Genomic DNA, 12698 nt, shown 5'->3' with positions numbered 1-12698 from the left:
TCTGAGGAATTTGTTTAGGATTTTTAAATCCAGGATTGGCCTGAAAGTTCCTTCCTTTTTAGGAACTACAAACAGGTTTGAGTCAAAACCCAGTCCTTTTTCTGCTGTTGGAACTGGGTGTATCACTCCCATTTTTAGAAGGTCTTCTACGCAACGTAAGAATGCCTGTCTCTTTATCTGGTCTAAAGATAAGCGAGACATGTGGAACCTTCCCCTTGGAGGAAGGTCCTTGAATTCCAGAAGATACCCCTGAGAGACAATTTCTAGCGCCCAGGGGTCCGGAACATCTCTTGCCCAAGCCTGAGCAAAGAGAGAAAGTCTGCCCCCAACTAGATCCGGTCCCAGATCGGGGGCTACCCTTTCATGCTGTCTTGGTAGCAACAGCAGGCTTCTTGGCCTGTTTACCCTTGTTCCAGCCTTGCAATGGTTTCCATGCTGGTTTGGGCTGGGATGCGTTACCCTCTTGCCTAGTGGCAGTAGAGGTAGAAGCAGGTCCATTCCTGAAATTGCGAAAGGAACGAAAATTAGACTTATTTTTAGCTTTGAAAAGGTCTATCCTGTGGAAGGGCATGGCCCTTTCCCCCAGTGATATCTGAAATAATTTCTTTCAACTCTGGCCCGAATAGGGTCTTACCCTTGAAAGGAATATTAAGCAATTTTGTTTTGGACGACACATCCGCCGACCAAGATTTTAGCCAAAGCGCTCTGCGCGCCACGATTGCAAAACCAGAATTTTTCGCCGATAGTTTAGCTAACTGAAAAGCGGCATCTGTAATGAAAGAATTAGCCAACTTCAGGGCGTGAATTCTGTCCATGACTTCATCATAAGAAGTCTCCTTCTGGAGAGAATTTTCTAGTTCCTCAAACCAAAAAGCCGCTGCAGTGGTTACAGGAATAATGCAAGAAATTAGAAAACCTTGTTGAACAAAAATTTTCTTAAGTAAACCTTCTAATTTTTTATCCATAGGATCTTTGAAAGCGCAACTGTCTTCTATTGGTATAGTCGTGAGCTTAGCTAGTGTTGAAACTGCCCCCTCTACCTTAGGGACCGTCTGCCACGCGTCCCTTCTGGGGTCAACAATGGGGAACATTTTCTTAAATATAGGGGGGGGGACAAAAAGGTACACCTGGTCTCTCCCACTCCCTAGTCACAATATCCGCCACCCTCTTAGGTATCGGAAACGCATCAGTGTGTACTGGGACCTCTAAGAATTTGTACATTTTACACAATTTTTCTGGGACCACCAAAGGGTCACAATCATCAAGCGTAGCTAGGAACTCCTTAAGCAGGGCGAGGAGGTGTTCTAACTTAAATTTAAATGCTATGGTATCTGGCTCTGCCTGCTGAGAAACTTTTCCTGTATCAGAAATTTCTCCCTCAGACAGGCCCTCCCTCACCGCCAAATCAGATTGATGTGAGGGTACTACAGATAAATTATCCGCTGCGCCTGCTTGCTCATTTTCTGTATCTAAAACTGAGCTATCACGCTTCCTTGGAAAAGCTGGCAGTTTGGATAAAAATGCTGCAAGAGAATTATCCATTACTGCTGCTAACTGTTGCAAAGTAATAGGAATCGGTGCGCTAGATGTACTGGGCATCGCTTGCGCAGGCATAGCTGGTGTTGACACAGAAGGAGAGGATAGCAGACTATCCTCACTACCTTCAGCTAAGGAATCATCTTGGGCTACATTTTTAAGTGTGACTGTACGGTCCTTAAGCTGTTTGGACGCTATAGCACACTTCACACATAAATGTAATGGGGGCACCGCCTTGGCCTTTAAACATACAGAACAAAGGCTATCTGAAGGGTCAGACATGTTTGACAAACTTAGACAGCACTACAATGCAATAAAAATAATTTTTGAAAAAAACGTTACTGTGTCTTTAAATAATAAAAGTGCACACTTTATTACTAAAACATCAAATAACCATCAAATAAACATCCGATTTTAATGAAATTTTCACCACATTGTCTTAATGCTTTGAAAAGATTGCACACAAATTTTCAGACCAATTAACCCCTTAATGCCCAAACCGGAGCTAAGAACAGCAGTTAACTGGTTAAAAACACTACAGCACAATTCCACAGCCTCTACTGTGGCTTTTACCTTCCTTAGGGATTATTTGATTAAGAAATAAGCCTCTCTGAAGTCCTTTCTGAGGTCTCTGGACTCCCCACGTGAAGCTGCATGAACTCTGTAGCAAAAAACAACTGCGCAACTGAGGCGCGAAAAGGAGGCCCCCTCCCTCTTGATTCCAGAGTGGTGGGGCTTTTTTGACTAGATTAGGTGTCTAAATAAGTGCCAGGCGCTATAATAAACCCCATAAGTGTTTTCAAAGTCTCAAAAAAACACTCTATTCATACTGAATCATGCTAATAAAGCAATCGATTAAGCCCACAATAGTGTCAACCAGCAATGAGCCCTTAATTTAAGCCATCATTTTATGCAGAGTCTGAGAAAAATGGCTTACCTATCCCTGAGGGGATTTCTGACAGTCTTCTAGCATTACTTGGTCTTGTTAGAAAAATGACTGATCATACCTGAAGCAGTTAAGCCTGCAAACTGTTCCCCCCAACTGAAGTTCTCCGGTATTCAACAGTCCTGCGTGGGAACAGCAATGGATTTTAGTTACTGGTGCTAAAATCATATTCCTCTCAGCAGAAATCTTCATCACTTTCTGCTTCAGAGTAAATAGTACAAGCCGGCACTATTTTAAAATAACAAACTTTTGATAGAAGAAATAAAAACTACAAATCTAACACCACAAACTCTTTACCCTCCCGTGGAGATGCTACTTGTTAGAGCGGCAAAGAGAATGACTGGGGGGGCAGAGCCTGAGGGGAGCTATATGGACAGCTCTGCTGTGTGGTCTCTTTGCCACTTCCTGTAGGGATTGAGAATATCCCACAAGTAAGGATGAAGCCGTGGACCGGATACACCAATGTAGGAGAAAAAGGCTTGATGCATATATTGAAGCCAATTAATATGGGTGCAGTATACTCACTCCATAAGATGAATCTTTACAGCTGAAAGGGAACGTAGCGTCAGATGGCAAGAGTCCACAGGTTCCTAGAGTCAAATACTGAATTTTCAGGTTTATCCAAAAGTGGACTATAATTGATTAGAGACCCAAATGACAAAAGTATCCAGTGTATAATTGAAAAAAAATGTAGTAACTTTTCAGCTGTAAAGATTCATCTTATGGAGTGAGTATACTGCACCCATATTAATTGGCTTCAATATATGCATCAAGCCTTTTTTCTCTTCACTTACTAGAGAAAATCATTCAATAGACCAGCGCCATCTACTACTACTATCTATCTATACACAGTCACAAGGGAGAGACTGCAAAAGGCTGCGGTCTGACCTAAAGGAGAGTATCAGTTCTTAGTTCATTTGTACAGAATATTGTGTGTTTTTTTCCATCTTGCACCTCTGTATATTGTTTTCCTTTTTGAAGCTAATGCTTGCATACAGAACATTCAGGCACACATGACAAGGGGGAGACAAGTGACATTTGAGATCCAAACCTTGCTAAACCCTACAACTGCCCTAGGACACAGATTAGGGATAATTAATGGGCACCAGGGCTGATTTTGTGTAGACTTGTCAAGAACTGTAAATGGTAATGCAGGTACTGGGCAAGTTTTTATGCAACCTTTGGGCCTTGCACATGTATTCATTAAAATCTCTAATTTATTCTTAGACCTTTTAAAAGCAGATTATTAGTTCATAAAACAACTGATAAATCAACTGTACTATTTATTGCACTTAGCTCACCTTTTCAACATCTGCCGTCTTTTCCTTGAGAAGATTTAGCGTTCTCTCATAAGCAGTGTTAATAAGTATTCGGACTTCATCATCTATTAGTCTTGCTGTTGCCTCACTGTAGGGCTTTTCCAGTACCATTTCACCTTGACGTGGGAGGTCAAATGACACCTGTCCAACTTTCTCATTCATTCCAAATTGGACAATCTTCAAATGACAATATAATATGCACAATTATCTTAAGAGAACTTTCAGTAAGACCAAAATTCATAAAATTTTTTACATTTTAACATACATATCCTATATATTTCTGAGCATAATTTCCACTGTTAATGGATGGATAAAACCACTATAAATGAAAAATGGTGTTAGGCAGCATTTATTTTAGGTGCAAGATGCAGAGCACTGATTTATAGAAAATACACTATCCTTAATGAAACTGCAGACTTTGCTAGATTACGAGTGGAGTGTTATTTATCACTCCCGCTCGTGCTTTAACTGCCCTAGAAGCTTTTTGCGTACGTCAGGTAGCACATGTATTACAAGTTGAAAGTAAAAAGTTTTCGCACAAGCGCTAACCCGATATGCACAAAAAGACTAACTTAGAATATTGCGACCGTGTTAACGTGTTCCCCAGAGAAGTCAATGGAGCAAGAAAAGTGAAAAAAAACACACAAAAAAAAACCACACACCTTCTTGCGTGCAAACCACGATCACATATTCTCAAGTAACTAAGGGTTAAAGGGACAGTATACACCCATTTTAATTTAACTGCATGTAATAGACACTATTACAAAGAATAATATGCACAGATACTGTTATAAAAATCCAGTACAAAACCTTTTAAAAACTTACTTAGAAGCTCCCAATTTAGCACTGATGATGACGCAATCTGGGACACCCACTGAAAGAAGCTGAAAGCAGACCCTCACCCTCCCCTGCATATAGACCCAGTATACAAACAGAAGCAAAGTGAAGTCTATATACATCAGCATACATTTAAAACTTTGGGGCTTGGTTAGGAGTCTGAAAAGCAGAACAATGTTATTTTTTTAAAAAAAAGCAAAAACTATACATTTTTACAAAAACACACCCAGATGGGCTATATAAATTGATAATCTACAACGCATTTATGCAAAGAAAAACCTAGTGTACAATGTCCCTTTAATGTATTTCCAATGACTTGTTATACCAGCTGCAGCATATAAGATGTATGAGAAATTGCATTTTCAGGTTTATTTGTTTATATGAAATAGCTGGTTTTGTGCTTTGAAACAACAACCTATTAAAATGGGTTGAGCTTGCAGGTAAAAATCGGATCTCTATTTTTTATCCCTTTGTATACACACGTTTCCTAATCTTCTGTGTGTCTGTAAACCAAAGCCCAATACTTAGAGAGAACACTGAAAAAAACATAATTTATGCTTACCTGATAAATTTATTTCTCTTGTAGTGTGTTCAGTCCACGGGTCATCCATTACTTATGGGATATATTCTCCTTCCCAACAGGAAGTTGCAAGATCATCACCCAAGCAGAGCTGCTATATAGCCCCTCCCCTCACATGTCATATCCAGTCATTCGACCGAAACAAGACGAGAAAGGAGAAACTATAAGGTGCAGTGGTGACTGGAGTTATAATTTTAAAATTTAGAACCTGCCTTAAAAAGACAGGGCGGGCCGTGGACTGAACACACTACAAGAGAAATAAATTTATCAGGTAAGCATAAATTATGTTTTCTCTTGTTAAGTGTGTTCAGTCAACGGGTCATCCATTACTTATGGGATACCAATACCAAAGCTAAGTACACGGATTATGGGAGGGACAAGGCAGGAACATTAAACAGAAGGAACCACTGCCTGTAAAACCTTTCTCCCAAAAACAGCCTCCGAAGAAGCGAAAGTGTCAAATTTGTAAAATTTGGAAAAAGTATGGAGTGAAGACCAAGTTGCAGCCTTGCAAATCTGTTCAACAGAGGCCTCATTCTTAAAGGCCCAGGTGGAAGCCACAGCTCTAGTGGAATGAGCTGTAATTCTTTCAGGAGGCTGCTGTCCAGCAGTCTCATAGGCTAAACGTATTATGCTACGAAGCCAAAAAGAGAGAGAGGTAGCCGAAGCCTTTTGACCTCTCCTCTGTCCAGAGTAAACGACAAACAGAGAAGAAGTTTGTCTAAAATCCTTAGTTGCCTGTAAGTAGAACTTCAGAGCACGGACCACGTCTAGATTATGCAAAAGACGTTCCTTCTTTGAAGAAGGATTAGGACATAATGATGGAACAACAATCTCTTGATTGATATTCCTGTCAGAAACAACCTTAGGTAAAAACCCAGGCTTAGTACGCAGTACTACCTTGTCTGAATGAAAGATCAGATAAGGAGAATCACAATGTAAGGCAGATAACTCAGAGACTCTTCGAGCCGAGGAAATAGCCATCAAAAACAAAACTTTCCAAGATAAAAGCTTAATATCAATGGAATGAAGGGGTTCAAACGGAACACCCTGAAGAACTTTAAGAACCAAGTTTAAGCTCCACGGAGGAGCAACAGCTTTAAACACAGGCTTAATTCTAGCCAAAGCCTGACAAAAAGCCTGGACGTCTGGATTCTCTGCCAGACGTTTGTGTAAAAGAAGAGACAGAGCTGAAATCTGTCCCTTTAGCGAACTAGCGGATAAACCCTTTTCTAAACCCTCTTGTAGAAAAGCCAATATCCTAGGAATCCTAACCTTACTCCATGAGTAACTCTTGGATTCGCACCAATATAAATATTTACGCCATATCTTATGGTAAATTTTTCTGGTCACAGGTTTCCAAGCCTGTATTAATGTATCAATGACCGAATCCGAAAACCCACGCTTTGATAGAATCAAGTGTTCAATTTCCAGGCAGTCAGCCTCAGAGAAATTAGGATTGGATGGTTGAAAGGACCTTGAATTAGAAGGTCCTGCCTCAGAGGCAGAGACCATGGTGGACAGGACGACATGTCCACTAGGTCTGCATACCAGGTCCTGCGTGGCCACGCAGGCGCTATCAGAATTACTGATGCCATCTCCTGTTTGATCCTGGCAATCAGTCGAGGTAGCAACGGAAATGGTGGAAACACATAAGCTATGTTGAAAACCCAAGGGGCTGCTAATGCATCTACCAGCACCGCTCCCGGGTCCCTGGACCTGGATCCGTAACAAGGAAGCTTCACGTTCTGGCGAGATGCCATGAGATCCAGATCCGGTTTGCCCCAACGACGAATCAGTTGAGCAAATACCTCCGGGTGAAGTTCCCACTCTCCCGGATGAAAAGTCTGGCGACTTAGGAAATCCGCCTCCCAGTTCTCCACGCCTGGGATGTAAATCGCTGACAGGTGGCAAGAGTGAGACTCTGCCCAGCGAATTATCTTCGAGACTTCCAACATCGCTAGGGAACTCCTGGTTCCCCCTTGATGATTGATGTAGGCCACAGTCGTGATATTGTCCGACTGAAATCTGATGAACCACAGTTTTGCTAACTGAGGCCAAGCTAGAAGAGCATTGAATATTGCTCTTAATTCTAGAATGTTTATTGGAAGGAGTTTCTCCTCCTGAGTCCACGATCCCTGAGCCTTCAGGGAATTCCAGACTGCTCCCCAGCCTAGAAGGCTGGCATCCGTTGTTACAATCGTCCAATCTGGTCTGTGAAAGGTCATTCCTTTGGACAGATGAACCGGTGACAACCACCAGAGAAGAGAATCTCTGGTCTCCTGGTCCAGATTTAGCAAAGGGGACAGATCTGAGTAATCCCCGTTCCATTGACTGAGCATGCATAGTTGCAGCGGTCTGAGATGCAGGCGCGCAAATGGCACTATGCCCATTGCCGCGACCATTAAGCCGATTACCTCCATGCACTGAGCTACTGATGGGCTTGGAATGGAATGAAGGACACGGCAAGCATTGAGAATCTTTGATAACCTGGACTCAGTCAGGTAAATCTTCATCTCTACAGAATCTATAAGAGTCCCTAGAAAAGGAACCCTTGTGAGTGGTAACAGAGAACTCTTTTCCACGTTCACTTTCCACCCATGCGACCTCAGAAATGCTAGAACTATCTCTGTATGAGACTTCGCATTCTGAAAACTTGACGCTTGTATCAGAATGTCGTCTAGGTACCGAGCCACCGCTATGCCTCGTGGTCTTAGTACCGCCAGAAGTGAGCCCAGAACCTTCGTAAAAATTCTCGGGGCCGTGGCTAACCCGAAGGGAAGAGCCACAAACTGGTAATGCCTGTCTAGAAAGGCAAACCTTTAGGTACCGATAATGATCTTTGTGAATCGGTATGTGAAGGTAAGCATCCTTTAAGTCCACTGTGGTCATATATTGACCCTCTTGGATCATGGGTAGGATGGTTCGAATGGTTTCCATCTTGAACGATGGTACCCTTAGGAATTTGTTTAAGATCTTTAAGTCCAAGATTGGTCTGAAGGTTCCCTCTTTTTTGGGAACCACAAATAGATTTGAGTAAAATCCTTGTCCCTGTTCCGATCGCGGAACTGAGTGGATCACTCCCATGATTAAGAGGTCTTGTACACATTGTAGAAATGCCTCTCTCTTTACTAGGTTTGTAGATAACCTCGATAGATGAAACCTCCCTTGTGGAGGAGAGGTTTTGAAATCCAGAAGGTATCCCTGAGATATAATCTTCAACGTCCAGGGATCCTGCACATCTCTTGCCCAAGCCTGGGCGAAGAGAGAAAGTCTGCCCCCCACAAAATCCGTCTCCGGATAGGGGGCCCTGTCTTCATGCTGTCTTAGGGGCGGGAGTAGGCTTTCTGGCCTGCTTGCCCTTGTTCCATGACTGGTTGCCTTTCCAACCCTGTCTGTAACGAGCAGTAGTTCCTTCCTGTTTTGGAGCGGAGGAAGTTGATGCTGCTCCTGCCTTGAAGTTACGAAAGGCACGAAAATTAGACTGTTTGGCCTTTGGTTTGGCCCTGTCCTGAGGAAGGGCGTGGCCCTTACCTCCCGTAATGTCAGCAATAATTTCCTTCAAGCCGGGCCCGAATAAGGTCTGCCCTTTGAAAGGAATGTTAAGTAGCTTAGATTTGGAAGTTACATCCGCTGACCAGGATTTAAGCCAGAGCGCTCTGCGAGCCTGTGTGGCGAATCCGGAATTTTTAGCCGTAAGTTTGGTTAGATGTACTACGGCATCTGAAACAAACGCATTAGCTTGCTTAAGGGTTCTAACTTTGCTCAAAGCCTCATCCAATGGCGCTGTGCGAATCGCCTCTTCCAGAGACTCAAACCAGAATGCCGCTGCAGCCGTGACAGGCGCAATGCATGCAAGAGGCTGCAATATAAAACCCTGTTGAACAAACATTTTCTTAAGATAACCCTCTAATTTTTTATCCATTGGATCTGAGAAAGCACAGCTATCCTCCACTGGGATAGTGGTACGTTTGGCTAAAGTAGAAACTGCTCCCTCCACCTTAGGGACCGTCTGCCATAAGTCTCGTGTGGTGGCGTCTATAGGAAACATTTTTCTAAATATCGGGGGAGGGGAAAAAGGCACACCGGGTCTATCCCACTGCTTACTAATAATTTCTGTAAGTCTTTTTGGTATAGGAAAGACGTCAGTACACACCGGTACCGCATAGTATCTATCCAACATACACATTTTCTCTGGAATTGCCACCGTGCCGCAATCATTCAGAGCCGCTAATACCTCCCCTAGTAACACACGGAGGTTCTCAAGCTTAAATTTAAAATTTGAAATTTCTGAATCCGGTCTCCCCGGATCAGTACCGTCACCGACAGAATGAAGCTCACCGTCCTCATGTTCTGCAAATTGTGACGCAGTATCAGACATGGCTCTCGTGTCATCAGCGCGCTCTGTCCTTAACCCAGAGCTATCGCGCTTGCCCCTTAATTCGGGCGTATTATATAATACTTCTTTCATAACATTAGCCATATCATGTAAAGTGATTTGTAAGGGCCTAGATGTACTTGGCGTCTCAATCTTACGCATCTCCCGAGCGGGAGACGCAGGTACTGACACGTGAGGAGAGTTAGGTGGCATAACTTCCCCCTCGTTGTCTGGTGATAGTTTCTCTATTGGTACAGATTGACTTTTATTCAAAGCAAAATCAATACAATTGGTTCTATTGGGCTCCACATTGGCTTTTGAACATGATGAACAGACAGTTTCCTCTGAATCAGACATGTTTAAACAGACTTAGCAATGAAACTAGCAAGCTTGGAAATCACTTTCAATAAGTTAACAAGCAATATAAAAAACGCTGCAGCGCTTCAAAAATACAGATATAATTAAACAATTCTTAACAAGAAGTGTATTATTAGCAGAGGATTGCACCCATTAGCAAAAGGAGGATTAACCCCTCAATACCCAAAACGGATAAAACAGATATCAATTAAGATTTAACGCTTTTAATCACAGTCAAACACACTGTCACAGATCTGCTGTGACTGATTACCTCCCTCAAAAACGAATTTTGCAGACCCCTGAGCTCTCTAGAGACGTCCTGGATAAAGGAGGAAGAAGCAGGAAGACTGTGCTAGAATTTTAACTGCGCAACAAGGCGCTAAAACAAGGTCCCTCCCACTCCTATTACAACAGTGGGAGTCCTGATATAACGGTTTCCATGCAGAAAATATATGTTAGCCATGTGGAAAAAAATCATGCCCAAAGAGATTTATCACCAAAGTACCTCACAAAAACGAATAACATGCCAGTAAACGTTTTATTAAAAAACAACATTTTTCAATGTCATGCAAAGTTATCACTAAGCCTGCTACCAGTCGCTACCACTGCAGATAAGGCTTAAGTATTATTTCAGTTTTAACAGTATTTTCTCAGTCAAATTCTAGTCCCTAGAAAATAACTCTACTGCGCATACATTTATCAGCCTGATACCAGTTGCCACTACTGCATTTAAGGCTGTACTTACATCATACGGTAAAGCAGTATTTTCTTAGTCAGTTCCATTCCCAGAAAATAATGTACTGCACATACCTCATTTGCGGAGGACCCCGCATGCTATTCCCAGTTTCTGAAGTTACCCCACTCCTCAGAATGTCGAGAACAGCCAGTGGATCTTAGTTACGCCTGCTAAGATCATAGAAAAAAAAACAAAAAAAAAAACGCAGGCAGTTTCTTCTTCCAAATACTGCCTGAGATAGAAAAAAAGCACACTCCGGTGCCATTTAAAATAACAAACTTTTGATTGAAGAATAGTTAAGTAAAAACTCCAGCTCCTCTCGCGACCTCCTTCTTTGTTGAGGGTTGCAAGAGAATGACTGGGTATGACATGTGAGGGGAGGGGCTATATAGCAGCTCTGCTTGGGTGATCCTCTTGCAACTTCCTGTTGGGAAGGAGAATATATCCCATAAGTAATGGATGACCCGTGGACTGAACACACTTAACAAGAGAAACAAAATTTATGCTTACCTGATAAATTTATTTGTCTTGTGGTGTATCCAGTCCACGGGTTCATCCATTACTTGTGGGATATTCTCCTTCCCAACAGGAAGCTGCAAGAGGACACCCACAGCAGAGCTGTCTATATAGCTCCTCCCCTAACTGCCACCCCCAGTCATTCGACCGAAGACAAGCAAGAAAAAAAGGAGAAACTATAGGGTGCAGTGGTGACTGTAGTTTATAAATAAAAAACACCTGCCTTAAAATGTCAGGGTGGGCCGTGGACTGGATACACCACAAGAGAAATAAATTTATCCGTTGAGCATAAATTTTGTTTTCTCTTGTAAAGGTGTATCCAGTCCACGGGTTCATCCATTACTTGTGGGAAACCAATCCCAAAGCTTTAGGACACGGATGAAGGGAGGGACAAGGCAGGAACTTAAACGGAAGACACCACTGCCATTAAGACATTTCTCACAAAAATAGCCTCCGAAGAAGTAAAAGTATCAAATTTATAGAATTTAGAAAAGGTATGAAGCGAAGACCAAGTCGCTGCCTTACAAATCTGTTCAACAGAGGCCTCATGTTTAAAAGCCCATGTGGAAGCTACTGCTCTAGTAGAATGAGCTGTAATTCTTTCAGGAGGCTGCTGGCCAGCAGTCTCATAAGCTAAGCGTATCACACTTCTTAGCCAAAAAGAAAGAGAAGTTGCCGAAGCCTTTTGGCCTCTCCTCTGTCCAGAGTAGACAACAAACAAAGCAGATGTTTGACGAAAATCCTTGGTAGCTTGTAAATAAAACTTTAAAGCACGAACCACATCAAGATTGTGTAATAGACGTTCCTTCTTTGAAGAAGGATTAGGACATAGAGAAGGAACAACAATCTCCTGATTGATATTCTTATTAGATACCACCTTAGGAAGAAACCCAGGTTTGGTACGTAACACTACCTTATCTGCATGGAAAATCAGATAAGGGGAATCACATTGTAAAGCAGATAACTCCGAAACTCTTCGAGCTGAGGAGATAGCTACTAAAAACAGAACTTTCCAAGATAAAAGCTAATATCTATGGAATGCAAAGGTTAAAAAACGGAACCCCTTGAAGAACTTTAAGAACTAAATTTAAACTCCATGGCGGAGCAACAGGTTTAAACACAGGCTTGATCCTAACTAAAGCCTGACAAAACGCCTGAACGTCTGGAACCTCAGCCAGACTTTTGTGCAAAAGAATAGACAGAGCAGAAATCTGTCCCTTTAAGGAACTAGCTGACAAACCCTTCTCCAATCCTTCTTGGAGAAAAGATAATATCCTAGGAATCCTGACCTTACTCCATGAGTAACACCAATGAGGATATTTACACCATATCTTATGATTTTCCTGGTGACAGGCTTTCGAGCCTGAATTAAGGTATCAATGACCGATTCGGAAAAACCACGCTTTGATAGAATCAAGCGTACAATCTCCAAGCAGTCAGACGTAGAGAAATTAGATTTGGATGTTTGAAGGGACCTTGAAGTAGAAGGTCCT

General features: G+C 42.3%; 1 protein-coding gene across 1 annotated transcript in view; it reads right to left on the bottom strand.

The window, feature by feature from the left end:
- The window catches only part of AFG3L2 (AFG3 like matrix AAA peptidase subunit 2), a 231269-nt gene that overhangs the window by 20299 nt on the left and 198272 nt on the right, over positions 1–12698 (bottom strand). Inside the window, exon 16 of the mRNA XM_053714902.1 lies at positions 3784–3978. Within this exon, the coding sequence (XP_053570877.1) occupies positions 3784–3978 (195 nt within the window). The remainder of the gene's footprint in view (positions 1–3783; positions 3979–12698) is intronic.

The sequence above is a fragment of the Bombina bombina genome, chromosome 5 (assembly GCF_027579735.1).
Source record: "Bombina bombina isolate aBomBom1 chromosome 5, aBomBom1.pri, whole genome shotgun sequence".
In the NCBI taxonomy this organism is placed as follows: domain Eukaryota; kingdom Metazoa; phylum Chordata; class Amphibia; order Anura; family Bombinatoridae; genus Bombina; species Bombina bombina.
Note: the sequence above shows the minus strand (reverse complement) of the source record. Positions and strands in the feature narration are given on the sequence as shown.